Here is a 19,163-nt window from a genome sequence, read left to right as displayed (position 1 = left end):
AGAGTGAGTTTACAGAGGAGAAACAGTGTTAGTAATATTTGTAATTTCTCCTAGCTTTGGGACAGAGAGAGTACATGTTACCAGAAAATCATAGTAAAAGATTCTGTGGTATATGTCAATAGATGGGAAAGCAGAGGTAATTTGAATTCAGTAAAAAAAAAAAAAAAAAACCCAAAAACATGTTAGCAGAGGTCTAATGAACATGGGACCAAAAGATGTTTTCTTGAAATTGGTAAGGTTTCATGAACATAGGATTTATGCTTTACATTTAAGTGATGTGAATTACTGCGTTTGAAGGATTAAAAGGAATGGTGAAAGGACATTGGCTGGAAGTTAAAAGCTTTGGTTTTGGTGTTATCCTGGTGTAATTATCTTCCTTGTTGGAGGTATCGCGAGGGACTTCTGCTTTTGGTGATGGTGAGCTAGGTAATTGTGATCAACCCTCCAGCTAAGGAATATAAAAAGATTTAGAGAAAATATTTAAAAAGATACTCAAAAGCATCTATTAATTCATGACATAGAGTAGATGTATTACTTAGTTGAGACTGGGAATCCAGAGAGATAAGGCCTGCATTTGAATGTCTGACCAGTGGTGAGACCCTGAAATTATATATAGGCCAAGAAAATTGGGTTCTGTAGGGTCATCAAAAAAGTCATGATGCATTTTTGCATAGAAAAACATTGAAAAATAAACCATGACTTTTCCAACAACCCAGTAGTTACTTGTTCTGTTAATAGCTAGCTAAATTATTTTGAAAACAAAATCTCTTTAAGATCAACTTTCTCATCTAAAAGAAGGTTGGATAATATTTCCTCCAAAGTCATTTTTAGATTAGCCTCAGTTTTCTTATCTGTGAAGCGGTAAATAACAAGCACTGTAGCTGTATCCATATTATCATGAGGAACAAATAAAAGTGATTCATGGTCCTGGTGGTGATGTAGCAAAAACTTATGGATGTCCTCATGGGTGCAGTTGGGTAACTTAAAGACCCCATTCTTGGCCCTGACATAGGGTCGCCATCAAGAACCAAACTTACATTGTCGTCTCTCATGTCCTTAGAAGCATAATAAATCAACCGTTGGACAATTGCGTCATCCAAGATGTCAGCATTCTGAATAACAGAAGTAAGATGACCGTAAATGTCTTCCTGTGAACATACAAGGATATACATGGAAATTTGGGTTGTGTAAATAAAGGAACTTAATGAAATTCAAATGAATAGCACCATTAAAATAAGCAATGCATCTTTACTACACAACGGATTTTTATGTATGTTAACTGAGGCTTCCTGAACCTCATCTGTATCTTCAGTACTCAAAAGCTTTCCATAAAGCACAGTTAATTCTTTTTTTTGAGAATTATTTTACTTAACTTTATTTATATATTTTAATCTGGCCAGAGTAGGAAAAAACGAGAGGGAAAGTGAGAAAACAAGCCACTAGGTCTGGGACCTGAACTATGGTCAGCCATATGGAAGTCCAGGGCCCTTAACCACCACACCACCTGCCAGGTCTCCCTGCATAGCTAATTCTGAAAACTAAGTATTTTTCACTTGACTACATTTCTTGGGCAAGATCTAACTGAAGGCAAGGGCAGGCTACATAACATATTGAAGTCTCTTGGAAATCACTGTCATAGTGCATTCTGAGGCAGGAAAGGTCTACTTGCTGCTCTTATAAGCGGGAAGTGAGTATGGTACTGAGAAATGCATTGTAATTCCCCAAGATGCAGTTAAGCTATGAAACTGGGATCCAAAGGGATTTATAGGCCCTTGTCTCATTCGTTCCTTTGTGGGCATAATGTTATGAGTCGTTTTGAACAGAACTACAGTCTCCAGAAAACATTTGACCAAGTGCCAAGTGTGAGCTCTTCCAGATCTCTTAGGTGGCTACATGTCCTTTGGAAAATGAAAGAGAGACCTCCATGTACTGCAACCTGTTGCAAAAGTGAAATATCTTCCTCCACAGTACTGTCAGGACTGGTTCCTGAAAAGAAGACAGTTTGTTGTCTTTACTTTCTTCCAGTCAGTCTCTGTGAATTCTTCTCTTGAGCCACATGCTTTCTCTGCTTTCTTTTATCTTCTTTTTTCAACTTGCTAGAGGGTACATGTGTTCATCAGAGAGAGAGAGAGAGAGAGAGGGAGAGGGAGAGAGAGAGAGAGAGAGGAAGAGAGAGAGAGGTTGAGAGAGAGAGAGAAAGTTCCTTCATGGACAATGACTGCAATTCTCTCACCTCCATCTCTCCCTCTTTTCGGGATTTCGAGTATGCATGCACAGGTGCCCAGAGTGTCTCTCCAGGTCTGGGACTTGAATTGTGCAGTTGGCCATATGGGATCCAGCTGCTTTAACCACCAGGCCACAGGCTGGTCCACTTTCTCTGCTTTCTGCAGGTCTTTGTTCTGGCAAGGCTTACCTTTATGGAGTCCCTATCATGTTCCTGGAACTGCAATGGGCCCTTTATTTGAAACAGTAATTTTTTTCTTTTATAGCATTTAATACAGTCTTACACAATTATATAATATTAATCTTTCCCACAAAATTGAAGGTTCCATTAACCAGGGATTGTTCCTCTTGATAGGCCCCCAGTACTTGTATACAGTAGCTTTACAAATCTCTTTCCAGGTCCAGCCTTTTATTCCATACATTTAGCTTATAAGACAGTCTCAAAGGAGTAGGTAAAGAGGCACGTAAAGCTTGTGAGCTTGGCGGTGGAGACCATGGCTGAATGGCCAGAGGTAAAAGAACTTAATGCTCACTATAAGCCTCTGCTAGGAACCACTAATGTTCTCACTTTATAGATGAGGGAACTGGTTCTCAGAGAGCTTCATGCAGCTGGCATTAAGTGGTGATGCTACATTTTGTACCTAACAGTCTAAACCTTAGCTGGCACTTACTCTCTTGGTGGTGAAGCTATTACTGTTCCCTGACTTGACTCTCCATAAACATACTTTGGAACTGCTTGTTAAAAGTGCATATTCTCACATTCCTTCCTTGGAATTTCTTCTTTCAGTATTTCTGGGGTCCAAAGATTATTCCCTAAGTAATACCCAATGTTAAGAAATAGTGTTCTAAGGGAAAGTTAATTCCCACTAAGAAGTTAATGCAATGATTTTCAATCACGCTTAAATGTTAGGATTGTCTCCCTAAGCTTTGAATGTCCAGGCTCATCTCAGTGAAGTTGAAATCTTCCCAAAACTCTCCCAGGGATTCTGATATGCACGCAGAGTTGAGAACCACTGAATTAAGAGATAAAGGTATGAGCACTTATGGGCACTGCCCTTCACAAAGTGGCAACATTGAGTAATGATTAAGAGCATTTTTTTTTTTAATCAGAGGGCTCATATTGGGATATAGTCCTGTAGTTCTTCGTTGGGCAAATCAAATGACTTTTCCATGCTCCATTTTTCCCAGTGGTCAAATAGCAATACTTACCACATTAAGCTGTTGTGAGGAGTGAATATTATACAATGCACTATTGTCTGGAAAACATCTAGCACTCTATAGGTAAGTGTACAATAAAGTGTAGTTATTGTTATTTTACAAAAGCTTGTGGAAGTCTAAACAGTTTTCAGAGAAATTTCTAGTTTGTGAAACAACATCACAAATGATTAGGGGAGACCTTTTGAGATTTTTTTAGGGCTTCTCAAGTTATAAAGGAGAAAGCTCTAATCCATATGGCTGGAAGCCTGATATCTGCCTTTATCTATATCTGCCTGTATACAGTTATGAAAAATAGGACATTCTTTTGCTAGCGTCTAAAAGTGGACATTGGTATTCTCTTAATTTATTTATGACAGAGGACACATATACATGAGAGAGAGAGGCAGTGAGAGAGAGAAGATGGAGAGAAAGAGAGAGAGAGGGAGAGGGAGAAGAAATAAAACATTCTACAATGGATCTGATCATGCCATAATCCCCTTTCCTCCACCATTCCATGCCATCAGGATCCTAGGCATGCAGGGCCTTGAATGTGTTCAAGCCATAGGGTCAAGACTTGGACTCTGGCTGGCCATGTGGGGGGTCCTTCCTTTGCGAAGTGCTATGGGACTGGCCCAGACACAGTGATTCTTGAAGTGCTAAATAGCATTTTAAAAGAATTGAATGACTTGCATTACAACTGCATTTTCTGGAAAAAATGTAATGCATTATAAGAAGCTAGAGAAAAATAACAAAATTGAGACGAAGAATGACGTATATGAAATGTATAAATGACTAGACTAGAAAAGGTAAATGGGAAAGAGATTTTCTTTTTCTTTTTTCTGTTTTCCTTACCTTGTTAATATCATCTTCCTTGTTTAGCATGCCAAGAGTTAGGTTAATATCTCCAAACATGTCTAAAATACACAGAAAAAAAGAATTAAAATATGGATCACAATGGTTTCCTGTTACTTATTTGCACCATTCACAGTAAGTTCATTCATTCTCTTTTGCTTCCTCCACCATTAATTCTGGTGGCAAGAACTGTGTCTTATTCATATTTCATGCACCTGACACACTTAAAAATAGCAGATGCTCAGTAACTTTTTCAAAATCTATTAAATGTGGGGGAGAACATAAAAAATACTGAATTCCTAATTATCCCTCTAGTCAAATGGATATCACCCTACATATCCTTTCTAGCAGAGCTTGGCTCTCGGCTCTAAGAATCAATGAGCTGAATCCTTTACTTTGGAGTAGAGCAATATAAGGTATGGTGCTGTAGAATTGTTTAGTTTCTTCTTTTGTCCTCAACAACATCCCTGTTGTCTTTTTCCACACCTCCTTCCCCTCTGTCCATCCTCTAGTGCCTGTTAGATCTCTCTTTTGATCCCACGCTCATGAGACTTGGTTCTTATAATGCCTAAATGTTTTTGACTTGTGCTGTCTAAGGATATTTTATTTTGAACAAAACACTCTAGAAAATGTAAAAAAATATATTTAGAGTCAAGGATTTGAGCAATTTCAGGCCACATGGCACATTGGTAGTAGAGATGCTTTCAGAGATGGAGATTTCTCATGAAATCAACATACATCAAACAACATACCTCTTCAGGACAGTATTTTTGGTAGAGCAGAAAGGCAGCCATAATTGAAAATCTGAGAAAAATATTTTCATAGGACCCTTCTAATACTTAAACAAGAAACTGCCCTTCTTTGATATGTAACTACTTTTTCCTCAGATATTTAAAGAAGTTAAAGCACAATCATCCCTCAGGTTTCCAGTTTATCACTGGTTCTTTTCTTTTTTTTTGGAGAGATCTTCGCTATAGGGCGCGTGCGCTCGCCAGACAGACAGAGAGAGACATAGAGACAGAAAGCAAGAAATCACCCCCCAGGGGGGGATGGTCACGCCACAATCCCTTCTCCTCCATTCTCCTCTCGGGATCTTGGGCACATACGCACACGCGCCCGGCGTGAGTTTTAAGCCACTGGGTCCGGGACATGAACCGCAGTTGACTACGTGGGAGTCCAGCGACATAGCCATTATGCTAACTGCTGGTTCCCTATCACTGGTTCTTTACAATAAGCATGATGATTTATTTTGGAATACAGGGAGAATAAAGAGAAATCATCAGACTTAAGCACATCATTTCATAGAAACTTGAGTTGTATAAACCTCCCACCATGACACATAGCCCTCCCAGCCCCACATATGCATAATAACACAGACATAAAGCACACAGCAGAGTCTCAACTCTTCCAGATCTGGCCATGCGTACCTACAGATTCCTCCATGTTGAGAGTCATGTCTTGGCTATTTCAGGCTTTCTAAGAGATACCTCCTATGTATTAGAAATAGTAGAGCTAAAAAATCAAAGCAGCAGGTTGGCAAGTTTTTCATACAAAGTTCACATAAGGTTCTCTAAATGAAAGTCTCTCTTCCACTTGATTGGCACAGTGATCCGGGAGCTTCCAGCGATGGGTTTGCTGCTGAGGAGGATGATGCTGTATACTACCACTATGACATTTTCTTGCTTCTGAGTTCTTGCTGACCAACAAAATGGCTGCATCTCACCGAGTATTGTCCCTTTGGTGGAGACAGAGCATCTGAGAAGGAAGAAATTAGAAACTGGGATTCAAACCATAGTTGAACAAAGGAGTTCCTCTCCCTAAACTTGAGTCCATTGGTCACAAATTTGGGAATGGCTTTCAGTAGTCACTTGGTGTTGGTAAAGCCTTTATGGTGATCTTGTTGATTGTTCTACTTGGTTAAAATCAATCACACAAAGTGGGCATGCTCAGTGGACCGGAATGCCTGTCAGGGGCAGTTGGATGGAATGTCCAACTGACAGCAGCAAAGCCAAGCCTTCTCTGCCTCCCTCCCCATGACTGCCTCGCTGACTTGGTCAGATTCTTGGCCTTATCCTAGGCTTAGGATTTTTCTTTGATTCTGTTCTCTCTTTCTGTTTCCAAATTATTTTTAAAACCTAAATTTTTCAGCCATAATGCTTTTAATTTGCTAGTGTGGACCTAAATCTGGTCCAACTTTAAAGCTGTATGATCACAATCTCTGAACTCTTTCCAGACTGTATAGTAACTATATGACTGATGGTAGAGAGTGGCAAGAGGGCAGGAGACTACAAGGCTGGACTGGTAATACTTAGCTGCTGCTTCTTCTTTATCTTCATAATGGAACTTATCTTAAATTTGAAGTCCAAGCACTTTCAATTAGACCTTAAAATTCATCATTCTTGTAGGAAGATATTTTGCACTTATTTATTTCAGTAGTCCTCAGCAGCCTGGTGGTTAAGAATGTTTTCAGCTTCCTAAGTCAGCCTTACTTTTGTTCAGTATGATCCACAAGCACCTCATAATAGGATTCACCTGGTATCATTATATTTAAATGCCTATTCTCAGGCCCCCATCTAAGACCTTGTAAATTAGAAATGAGGAGGCAGGAATTTTTCTTTTCTTTTTTTTTTTGAGAGGTTTTTTTCGCTATAGGGCGTGTGCGCTTGCCAGACAGACAGAGAGAGACATAGAGATGGAAAGCGAGAAATCACCCCCAAGAGGGGATGGTCACGCTGCAATCCCCTCTCCTCCATTCTCCTCCTGGGATCTTGGGGATGCACGCACACGCGCCCGGCGTGAGTTTTAAGCCACCGGGTCTGGGACACAAACCACGGTCGACCACGTGGGAGTCCAGCGACATAGCCATTACACTAACTGCTGGTTCCCAGAATTTTTATTTTTAATGAATATTCCTGGTGATTCTTAGGTCCACTATGGTTTTTGAAGCACTGGCCGAGATACTTGCCCAATCTCCCCTCATTGGTAAACAAGTGGAAATTGAACAGATAACTTCAGGGTGTCATTGTGGATGTGCAAGAATAGCAGCTGTTTTTCTCTGGCCCCATGACTCATTCACCCACTGAAGAATAGGCTAAGAATCAGTGAGTAAGGGAGACCTTAGGGTGATTAGAGGCAACCTAAAACCCTCAATGCCTTATAGGGGGGAAAAATATGAAAAATTATGTGCTCCTTGAATCTTAACAACATGTAATAGAATCACTTTAAAAAAAAAAAACTAGCCATTTAGGTCATCGTTAGAATTACTTTTCTGCTTTTTATGAATAGTGACAAATGATTTTTTTTGCATGCTTGTACTTAAATATTTCTTTTATTTTCATAAATATTAGGGAGATTAGGACATAGCCGATTTTATTGACCTTGTGACCTTGTAATCAGGGCCATCAAAACACCTTTTTTTCCCCTAAAATCTTTGAAGACAAAGCAAAGTCATTCAAAACAATTTTGAAAAAAAATCAATAGTGCAGAGGAATTTAAAAAAAAATTCTCAAAATAGATAATTTGCTTTAATTTTATTCCATTTAGGGAGTCAAGGCTGCTTGTTGTGTGTTCCCATCATTTCCTCTTTCTTACACTAGGCCAAGACAACATGGGTTTGATTTCTCTGAGGCCATAGGGTCGTGCTAACCACAAATTCTCAGCACTAGTAGAATGGCATGTGCTCTAATTAAGTAGTGTTTTTAGCTAGTTGTAAAAGAGCCTAAATTCAGCCTGCTAAGGAACTAGAGTTGTCTTCCTGAGTATGTGATAATCATTCCTTTTCATTGTAATTTATCAAATGAAGCTACCCAATCCTTGGAGTTCTATGTTCCCAAATGAGATGTTATCAGACCAAAATACTAACAAGGAAGTAAAGGTAAAGCTATGGGTGAATACACATAAAAATAATATGGAGACATTATAGAGATATAAATTTGGTGGTTTTAATGGTTTTATTGTACAAGGCAATTATTTAAGTTTTGACATCAATCCTTTTATTTTTTGAATGAACTGTTGGAGATTATAAAATATACTAAAAGCAAACTTAGGCATTGCTTTTTTTAAACATAGTTTCATGAGGTAAGTCTAAAGCTTTATAATCTAGTGTATGAGGTGGTCTTCAAAAGACCAAGGCAAATGAATATTATGAAAAAAAGTATGCATGGATTTCAAAACATTTTTGCACTGGGACCAGCAGGTGGCATAGTGGTTAAGGCTCTGGACTCCCACATGGCCAGCTTTGGTTTGAATCCCCAACCTTGTGGCTTGAAAATCACACTGGACACGTGTGCATGTGTGCACAATATTCCAGAGGAAAATAGAGAAGAAGGGATTGCGGTATTTCTGGGGGATGATTTTTCACTTTCTCTTTCACTGTCTCTTTCTGTCTCTCTCCAGCAAGTGCACATACCCTACGACAAAAACCTTAAATTTTTTTTTGTTTTGTTTAGCATCGAAATAAACTTGTACTTAAATTTCATTTTTCATAAACTTTCTTTTTTAAAAAAATTTGAAGTATATTTATTTTATTCATGACAGAGTATATGCAAGCATGTGAGAGGAGTCCCTTTCAACAGGGTGTTGTCACACCCAGTCCCCTTTCCCAGTCTTCCAGCTCATCAGGGTTTGGGGCACATGCTTCTCAGATGTGTTTCAGATATGAGACTTCTAGCACTGCAGTTCAGTCTGCTACTGCCTGCACCAGTGAGCCTGGGCCCCCACAAACTTTTTAAAGGTGCTTGAATAAAAGGGCAAGTAATATTAGATAGCAATTTTATATAGAGGTACATATGCCTTGGAGGCTAATAATTCCTCATTTACCTCCTTTTGTCTTCCCTTCCTCCTGCCTACCTACTTTCTTCTGTCTTTTCCATTTCTTTTCTCCTTGTTTCTCCTCCTCTCTTCTCTCTTGATCTAGCTTTTTTCTTTTTTTTTAAATATTTTTTATTTCTTAACTTCCTCCTTGTTTTTCTGCCTGTAGTAAAAAAATAAAAAGACAAAATAATTTTCAGTATAATTCCATTTAATACTTATTTATTGAGTACTGATTGACAAGAAGTGACATGGAAGGGGAGTCTGAATAAATCATAATGAAAGGACTTTTTTTTTTTTTTTTTAAAGATTTTGCCATAGGAGCTATGTGCTTACCAGAGAGAGATAGAGAAAGAGAAAGAGAGAAATCAGCCCCATGGGGGAGGGCCATGCCATGATCCCTTCTCTTCCAGTCTCCTCTCAGGATTTTGGGTACACATGCACATGTGCCGGCATGATGTTCAGTTCATCAGATATGGGACCCAAACTGCAGTCAGCCATGTGGGAATCTAGCACCTTAACCACTACACTACCTGCTGGCCCCAAAATAACTATGTTTTATCCTCAAGAAATTCAGGACTTAGAAAAAGAAGCCATTCTATTCACAAAACGAACAAGGAAAAGGAGCCAGGATGGTGATTGTTATGATAGAGGAGTAAACAAAGAGCATGAAAGAGTTATGAATTCTGTTCACAAAGGACAGGGTAGCACCTGGAAGTATAGATGGGTCCTCTTCTCAGCATTCAGAGAAACTTTTTCCTTCTCTAGGTAGAAAGCAGCAGATCCTCTATTTCCTTCAGCATGAATAGTGAGAGTAAATAATGGCGTTTTTTAAATTTTTCTATTTACTTATCAAGATTTAGACTATTATTTTTAATTGTTTTATTGCAAATAGATAGTGCTCCGTAGGATTCATCTGTGAAACAAAAGGAAGAGAGGAGACAGAATGAAAACTAGTATTTAGAAACTCGAATGGTATCTAGGTTCTGCCTCAAACTAGTGCCATTACAGTCCAACCGAATCCTTGGACTGTTTTTGTTTTTTTTTTAACCTAACAATTAAAATGTTCTTTTATTGATTATTATTATTATTTGCTATAGGGCACATGCATAAGCTGCCATGTCCTGGACTTGAACCACACAGTTAGCCATGTGGGATCCAGCCACTTTAATAACCACCATGCCACTTGGCTGGCCCTTGAGTTTGATTTTGTAATTGCAATAAACTGAAGGGATCAGATTAAATCGTCTACAGATCATTTTCTGTGCCAAACATTTTCGTTTGAGTATTATAACTGGTAATACCCAAACCATTTGTAATGTTGTTTCTGTTAATAAGAACAAAGTCACATGATTATGAATCAAGCATTGTGTTAAAAACTTTTGTGGATAAAAGATTTCATACACTGTTCACCATATAAATCTAACACGATGTCTTTCTTCTTGCTTGCACTAATAGTAGCCATGAGCTAGGGAGAGGAGGTTGGTGAACTCTCCAGGGACTGAATGCAAGAGAGCTCCTGCTGTGGACAGTGAGGTAAGGCCAGTGAATGCACCTCAAAGCCTCATATAATGACAGAGCTTCAATGAGTGTTTCTTGATTAAAAACTCTTAAGAGCTATTAAACATGAATTGTTAATCTGAAACGTGTAAATAGCAGTTACTTTTATGTATATCATTAGGTATTCTGCATTTTAAAGTTGAAAATATGATTTTAAAGTTATTCCTTTAGGAATTAGGAGAGTGTAAGAATTTAATCTCTCTGGAATTTACAAATGATGTATAAAATGGTTTCTTTCCTGAGTGATAAATAGTTCAAGCCCCTGCAGATGAGTTAGTAGTTTACTTGCAAATTGTTTCCCAGAGAATCTCATATTAATCTTTTAGCTTTGTTATTGACAGGTGCTAAGAGAACCCTGCCCTTATGTGGGGTAACAGGAGAAGCAATGGAGTCATTCACCTCTGAAGATCTTACCATGGGATTGACTCTACTTTCTGGAGCACAGCTACCTTCACTAGAGCTTTTAGGAAAATATTTTAACCGTCATTCACCTTTTGGACCCTCGTCATGTTAGTGAGAAAAGAAATGCCATCTTTTCGACTGAAGAACTCATGCTTAATGACACCTCAATAATGCAAAGTAGGATATTTTCATTATCTCAGCTTTTTGTAATAAATATCTTGGGTATTGTAACTGCTCATGTATATAAATCCTGGAAGAAAAGGTTGTCAGTATTACATACAGTTAAAAGACCATTCCATTACCTCTGAATCATTATCTTTTATCTAGAAATATTTTTCTCTTTTTTAAAAGAGATAAACATGTCTGTTGTCTTTTGATTACAATTTTTGTATTGAAAACACTTTTAATTTATGATTTCAATAATTCCAATGGCCTGTAGATGTGCTGTGAAAATGTGGATATTATGGGCAGGCAGGTGTGTGTGTGTGTGTGTGTGTGTGTGTGTCTGTGTCTGTGTGTGTGCATGTCCAAAATCCCAGGAGAAGAAGAGATTGTGAGCCTGGGTGACTTTACAAAGTCATCCCCCTGGGGGATGATTTATCACTTTCCATCTCTATGTCTCTCTCCTCTCTGGTTAAGCGCATGCGCCCTATGACAAAACCCTAAAAAAATGTACTGACTGATAGCTCTTTCATAACAACTGACTCTTGTGAGTGCTAACCCCTTCTCACTAGAGATAGAACTCATTGTGTCTTGTGAATTATCATTAATCTTTTCAAGAGGCTGTTGCCTACATGATGCAATCAATCACCATGAACCAATCATTGCCCATTAGGCCTTGAGACAACATGAAGGAGTTAAGTTTTCACTTAATGCCTTTATAATACTGACAATAAAATCAAGTCTCAACTCATGAATTTCTGGGGTCTGTATTCAAACCATTGCATATGCCTAGCAATAGGCCTTGACCATGAGGGCCTTCAGTAAATAGATAGTGACTAAATGAATAGTTTGCTCTGAATATCATTTGTGAAATTCACACCTATTCACTTCAAAATGAAATTTACCCAATATCAATTCTGTGGTAAACAGGAAAAAGACTAAATTAAATCGTCTGGCCATTTCTTATAGACTAAAATTATTCTTCTTAAAATATTATTTATTTGTTTATTCATGAGTGAGAAAGAGAGAAAGAGCAAATACTTCCATTAGGGGTTTGATGCCATGATCTACTCCTAGCTTTCAACCAGTCCTGGAACATAGACACATGTATGCCCAGACTACTTAGGGAGGGCTCTGGACACCAATATGGAACCTTCCCATGTTGGTCAGCCTTGCAGAAGTGTCATGTTTTATCACTGTGTCACTATCCAACCCTTACATTTCTTTCTTTATATATCTTTCTTCAGTATTTATTTGTGGAAGTAGGAAAATAAATTCACTTACCATATGCATTGATCAAAGCAGATTCAGTGTTTAAAAATTTGTCAAAATATCACCTCTTTATCTCCATGTCACAGAGATGATTAATGTTCTCTCTCTTTTTTCAATGGCATTTTGCTATGTTGTGATCTCCCTGCCTCAGCTTCCTAAGTACTGGGACTATGAGACAAGTGCGACATGGCTGGACCTGTTAGTTGTCTCTTAGTTACATGCTCTTTTGTATAGTGATTGAAGTTTCAGGCAGGGTAATAATATTTCCACAAAAATGGCATTTCCCAGCCTTGTTTGCCATCATGGAGTCATGTGATAATGTTCTGGCCAGCAGGATATGAGCGGAGGTGCTGTGTATAAACTCTGGGCCGTACCTTTAGCAGAAAAGGAAACTAGCTTTTTCTTTCTTTCACCTGGAGGCTGGAATCTAGGTATTGTGGTTTCATTTTTGATGACATCAAAGCATCAACTAGGAATGGCATAAGAGCATTACAGAAGAGCCTGTCCCAGACATTGTTGAGTCTAAACACCAACCAGGTCAGTCAAACAAAACCTTTGGAGAGACAAATAAACTTCTCTAGACAACATGTTTAGTTATCCAGGTTAGGTTTACAGCTAAATATTAACTGTCAACTTATTGCTAAGTGAGATTGCTCCTGATTGTCTCAGAATACTTGATACTCTATCAAGTATTCAATACAGTGCTATGTACTGTATTGAATTTATGTATGGAGTGGTGTGTGGAAACTCGAGTTAGTTTATTCTTTTGATAACTCATCATTCTTTTTAGATTGACCTGTCCACAATATGACAGTATGAAAAGGTTCTGGTGTTATTTATTTATTTTAATTTTATACATTTAATCACTATATATTACTTTGCTTGTAAGTTGAATTTACCTGATATGAATACGCTTCATACCAGTTCAGTTGCAGATACAAAACACATTATCATCAACAGATAATAATCCATTTTTGATTGCCATAAATTTCTTGTCTATTTTTCTCCTTAATTTCTTTCCTTACACTCTCCCTCTTTTCCCACTCTCTTCCCACATTGTCTCCAGAGTCTATAACCATTTTTAATGTTTCTATGTTCTCTAATCCCTCAGTTTCTACCATAGAGTACAGACAGTTGGTATATGTTAAATGGAAACACACAATGTCAGTCTTTCATAGCCTGGCTTGCTTCATTCAGCAGTAAATCTTACATATTTGTCCACTTTCTATTAAATGCCAGGGTCTTGTTTTTTATAACTGAGTAATATTTCTTAAAGTATATGTGCCACACTTTTTCAATCCGTTCATCTGTTCATGGACATTTGGGTTGGTTCTATGTCTTAGCAATTGTGTTCTGTCTTTAAAAAGAAGAGATTGACATAAAGTAGCAATTATTCTCAGGCAACTTTTTAAAACTGAAATTGATGCAATGTTTGACAATGCAATAATGAGGGACAGGGAAATTACATGGAAATTTATTCACTATGAATGCCCTTTAGGCAGGAGAGTTCTCTGGGTGTCCTTGGACTGACCAAGTTCTCCCGTTTTCTCCCTCGTAGGTTCAAGAACAACTATAGAATGCACTGTAGTTTTGCATCCTGAGATAAGGAGGGACTGTCTGGAACAGCCCAGGTTCTGTTCCAGTCCCCCCTAGAAACACAATGTGCTTTCGTGTTCTATCCCAGAGAATGGCACCGCTCCAGGCTATAAAACGCAAGGTAGGCTGCTTTCTGGGGCTTCTCATCTGTGATGCAAGTGGGACATATGCAGTTGAGATTTCATCCACCCTGGGCAAATTTATGAGCCTTGGGGGACCAGTAACAATGCTTCCTAAACCTCTGTTGTTACTTGCTGTCTATATGTAAGAAATAAATAACTTGTTGCCTGTGAGTGTGTCTCACTGGACTCAGATAAGTTGGTGAGTAGGTGGACATGAACCTACATTGTGCCTCCAAAATCTGATAACTAATAGAAAACTCAGAGGCCTATCAGCTAAACATGGCTACCAGAGGATTTTGTGCTTTACTTTTTAAAATCTTTACATTCATGGGCAATCGTTTCAGTCAAATCTCAGCTACAATAACACTGTGTAAAGGGCAGCCCCAGGAAACTCAGTGGCATGCAGTACATACTTATTTTCCTTGTTTTTTTTTTTTTTTTTTTTTGTGACTGCAGGTCAGCTGGGAAGAATCTGCTTGCAGGTCTGGGGTCCTTTCTGCTCCTTGTGTCTCTTGTTGGAAGGTCAGAGGTTACCAATGGCATGTTTAAAGCTTTGGTTAGATGTAGGTATAATACACAGCCAAACCTTTTCTTGATAGGCCAGGAAATTATAATGTGTGCCAAGGGTATGGGTATGTAATTTTATTACAAAGACAGAATGAAGTATTAAGAAAAATAATGAAATCTACCAAAGCAATATTTCAAATGGAATTTTCACATCAAGTTGGAAAAGTTTACTTAAAATACAGTTTCTCAAATCTCCTTAAACATTGAAAGACCCACATATGGGTCTTTTCCCATATGCTAACAGAAAGAGATATGCTCTTTCTGTTATCATGCACCTCTGCTCTGCACAAGTCATTTGTCAGCTCTCTTTGCTCATTACCATCTGGGTTCTGGAGGCAATTCAGTTTGTGACCTCTTGTATAGCAGATGGGTTGAGATGCATAAAAATACCTCAAAATCAACTAGAAGATGTTAAGATGCTATAAAAAAAGGTGCAGATAAATTGGCATGGGAGGACTGTGGAACAGAGATTATTTTTGGCTAGGGGCAAGTCATTAGGATGGAAAGAGAACAGTTTACTGCGATCTTTATTAAAGAGAGGAAATTGGAACTTAGCCTCTGATCTTGGGAAAAAGTTTGCTATGGGGCCACAAAGGCTTATCCTAAGAAGTGGACTGCAGATGCTACAGAATATGTGAAATGGAAACATGCCCCAAGGGATAGTTCAAGGACAATTATAAGCAAAACTAGGAAGACGTACTTAGAACTGCTCAGCTTATTCTCATATCATTTTTTATCTTATGTAAATGAGAATTGAAGTAAATTCTTTGAGGAAAGGGAGACTGTATGAAACTGTAAGATTAAAAAATAAAAATTGGTCAAACTTTCAGTATCAATTATCTTAAGGCACAATTTAAAAATTGAGGTGTGAGATACAAGGGGGGGGCAGAAACTTTGACATACAGAAAAATGTAAAAAAAAGAAAAGAAAAATAGAACATGTTCATCTTGAAATTAACTAACTTCTTCTATGTAGCAGGTTATTTCAAAAATTGGTTTAATTGTATATGTTCATTAGGATTAAAGTATGCATGATGACATTTGTATTCATTCTGATATTTTCAAACTAATTGTTGATTTGTCAATTTTTTTTCATTTCCATCCTTGATAATATATTGATTAAATAAAAAAGTTTTCTAAAAAATACCTCAAAAATTAAAGTGCTATTTTCATAGTTTGAAATTTTTACACACTCCCTCTATCAAAGTCATAGCTCAAAAGTATTCTTTAAATACGTTACCTTCAATTCAATGTATATATCAAAATAGTTAGAAGAGTGGATTTTGGATGTGCACAATACAAAGGAATTATAAATATTAGAAATGGTGGATATGATTATTGTCCTGATTTGATCATTATGCATTGTATACATGTTTTGAACGACTGCAATGCATTCCTCAAATTTGTGTATCTATTATATGTAAATGAAAAATAATAATAATTTTTAGAAGTTAATTTTTATTCATAATGGCATGTCTGTGCACACAAGAAAGAGAGAGAGAGAACCTCCCAGTGGGGCCTGGTCATGCTAACCTTTTCCTCCAATTTTTCTGTCCTGTCAGGATCCTGGACACATGCTTAGAAGCTGGGACCAGAATCTGAACTCCAGTCAGCCATGTGAGATCCAGATTCCTCTGTATAGCACCTAACTGCTGTACCACAGGGCTGGTCCTATAATATATGTCTATATTTTTAATAAAGCATGTTACCTTTGTGATCTAATGTGAAGCCAAATAAATCTTAATCTAGGGACTTATTATTTCATAGTTGTTTAACTTTCTGCTGTGGATGACATGTCAATATTTCCAAATCTCTTAGAGAACATCTTTAATATTAACTTGAAACATTTTCTTTTATTATACATAGAAGCAGTGTTTAACCTTTTGTAGGTTTGCAACCTGTACAATGAAAAGGAAACACAAGGGGAACCAGACAAAGGTACAAAGGGATCCATATAGGAGGGTTACTAGTTTGCACCAAAGACCTCTCTGGGCATACCAGGAGTGTGTGTGACCATGATCCAGGCTGGCTGGGGCTTGGGATGTGTTGGACCCTGTATGCTATACAGCCCACCTGTCTCTTTTACTCATAGAATAAATAGATAAATAAACTTTGAAAAGAAAAGAAGAGAAAATAAAGGAAAAGAAAAGAAAAAGATACTACAAACATATCATAACCTCCTTTGTGCTAGGTTGAAATGGAATATGGGTGTAGGTATATTACTTAGCTGTTACCACAAAATTTTTTATAACAAATAATCCCAAAATTCAGTGACTTGAGTGATGTCATTTATTTTCATTGACCTGTAGATTGATAGAGGGTGTCAGATCTAGGCAGAGTATGGCTGAATGGGTCTGTGTTTTTGGATACATTGACTCATGTATCTGCAACTTGCTAGGTTAGCCTAGTCTAACCTGGCTGGATTTGTTTCATGTGTTTCTATTTCTCACCTCAGCAAAGTGAATATTTATCATGATGCTGGTATAGGGATTTATAGGGAGCAGTGGAGATTGGGAGCACTAATGCAATCTACCACAAAGAGCTAGATCATACTATTATTCATCATGTGCACTTTTGTAAACAAGGCTGGAAAGAGCAATGGTTTTAGAATTAGACCTGAAGTTACATGACCATCCTATATATTTGCTTGGTTTGGCAGCTCTAATATGAGACTTATAATAACACCTACTTCTTTGGGGAAGTTTTTTTTTTGCCATAGGGCGTGTGTGCTCGCCAGACAGAAAGAGACAGAGAGACAGAAAGCGAGAAATCACCTCCCAGGGGGGATGGTCACGCCACAATCCCTTCTCCTCCATTCTCCTCTTGGGATCTTGGGCATGCATGCACATGTGCCCGGCGTGAGTTTTAAGCCACCGGGTCCAGGACATGAACCACAGTCAACTTCATGGGAGTCCAGTGACATAGCCATTATGCTAACTGCTGGTCCCAACAACACCTACTTCTTATAATTGCATAAAGTGCTTGGAATCTGGCAGGCACTTAATGAGAGTTCTTTCTCTCTGCAGGCATGTTTTCTTTCAAATATCTTTTCCTCTTGTTTTATGGAGCTGTGGTTTACTTATCAGACTCTTTTATAATCTCTGCCTTTAAAGAAAGACTCTCCTGATATTTTGATACTATGAATAAAATATGAAGGGTCTTCCAAAACCTCAGGGAAAATGCCTATTATGAAAAACTAATGAATGGATTTAGAAAAAATTCTCTACACCAAAATTAGCTTGTTCTGTAATTCTATTTGTTTCCACCAACTTTTTGAAGTCCTCTCATACCTACAAGGAATCTTTTACTTTTACAATGAATGTATTCTACTATACCTCTCCAGGAACAGCTCCTTTAATTATTTTGGAAACCTGCATATTGAAACTCTCCTAATAATATTTTTTCAAAGAACATGAGACTAAACTGAATTAAAATTGATTTGGGATTTCTAATGAAAGTCATATAACTGTAAAATAAACGTGAATTACAGACACACCACAAGGATCTCTGAGCCTGCTGCAGATTGAAATCTAAAATAGTAGAGATACGGCATGCTGAGAATGTGAGGTGGCGTGTTCGCAACTGGACTAACATTATAGAACTAGGTGAAAAGAGATTGATTGTCAGGCCAGAACTGTCAAGGGCCACATCAAATTCTCCATAAACAAACAAACATCAGTTTCCAGAAGGAATACTTCAAGTGCTGAAGAATATAGGCTTTGGTTATGAAAAGTTGCCAATTTGTTTAGGTGAAGCAGGACAGAAGAAGGCTGAATGAAAGTTCCACTCAAAGTGAAAAAAATAACTCTGAGGGCTCTCTAGTGGGATCATTAAGACTGTTCATTATGTTCCTCCCCCTTTCTCAGGGCACCTCAGTTTTTATTTATTTTCTAAAAGTTGAGTAGGAGTGATATAATAACTCTTATTATGTCGCAGATGAAAATAATCCCTTACATTTTGTCTAAGCTCATTAGCAACTTACAAGAATGTAATTGGAGACATTTGCCTTTAGGAACACTATGGCTGTCATCTTGTTAAAGTCAGTACAAGTATTTATTCTCTCTATTCTCATAGCTATTGTGGTTCCGAGAAAGACCTTCCTGAAAAAGCACAGAGAACAGAGGAAATAGCCTGGGTATCTAAAAGAAATAAAATTGGCTTACCCATGATGCCCAGAGTTACGTGGGGATCCTCACTGGACAGAGGCATAGAGGATCTTCCTGGGCCTCCTCTTGACTAGCTATTCCTCCTTTCAGGAGAACAGTCAACCCTTCAGTGCCAGGGATCATTTTCCATATCACAGCATTAATGGCAAGAGGTGGCTAGGTTCAGTCTCTCCATTTTTCTTTGCTCTATTCTTTCTTTCCCGCCTTGAAATCGTGATTATCAAATGCCAAGACTA

The 19,163-nt window shown here is 37.9% G+C and overlaps 1 protein-coding gene and 1 long non-coding RNA gene across 9 annotated transcripts in view; one reads left to right on the top strand and one right to left on the bottom strand.

The window, feature by feature from the left end:
- Positions 1–6,201, bottom strand: part of MROH2B (maestro heat like repeat family member 2B) — a 75,885-nt gene extending 69,684 nt beyond the window's left edge. For 3 of the 4 annotated variants that reach the window (XM_006166970.3, XM_006166971.3, XM_006166972.3), the window contains exons 1-3: positions 5,700–6,200; positions 4,273–4,334; positions 1,038–1,148 (exon numbers count right to left, since the gene is read on the bottom strand). In XM_006166970.3, coding sequence (XP_006167032.1) covers positions 1,038–1,148; positions 4,273–4,334; positions 5,700–5,727 — 201 coding nt within the window. In that variant the 5' untranslated portion in view covers positions 5,728–6,200. Of the gene's footprint in view, positions 1–1,037; positions 1,149–4,272; positions 4,335–5,699 lie in introns of all 4 variants that reach the window. The other variant, XM_006166974.3, reaches the window with a different exon arrangement.
- A 46-nt stretch (positions 6,202–6,247) lies between these two features.
- On the top strand, positions 6,248–16,452 carry LOC102477999 (uncharacterized). Of its 5 annotated transcripts, none has more exons than XR_001369623.1 (7): positions 6,248–6,325; positions 8,075–8,146; positions 10,540–10,617; positions 10,983–11,220; positions 14,036–14,194; positions 14,652–14,717; positions 16,324–16,452. It is a non-coding gene; the product is annotated as an uncharacterized LOC102477999 (long non-coding RNA). The 5 variants fall into 5 exon arrangements; XR_337151.1 differs by having other exon boundaries at positions 14,652–14,758; XR_337152.2 differs by lacking the exon at positions 6,248–6,325 and adding an exon at positions 6,354–6,573 and having other exon boundaries at positions 14,652–14,758.
- Positions 16,453–19,163: the final 2,711 nt, after the last annotated feature.

This window comes from Tupaia chinensis, unplaced genomic scaffold (assembly GCF_000334495.1).
Source record: "Tupaia chinensis unplaced genomic scaffold, TupChi_1.0 Scaffold144378_1, whole genome shotgun sequence".
Classification (NCBI taxonomy): Eukaryota; Metazoa; Chordata; class Mammalia; order Scandentia; family Tupaiidae; genus Tupaia; species Tupaia belangeri.
The sequence above is the reverse complement of the archived record's forward strand: the minus strand, read 5'-3'. Positions and strand labels throughout refer to the sequence as shown.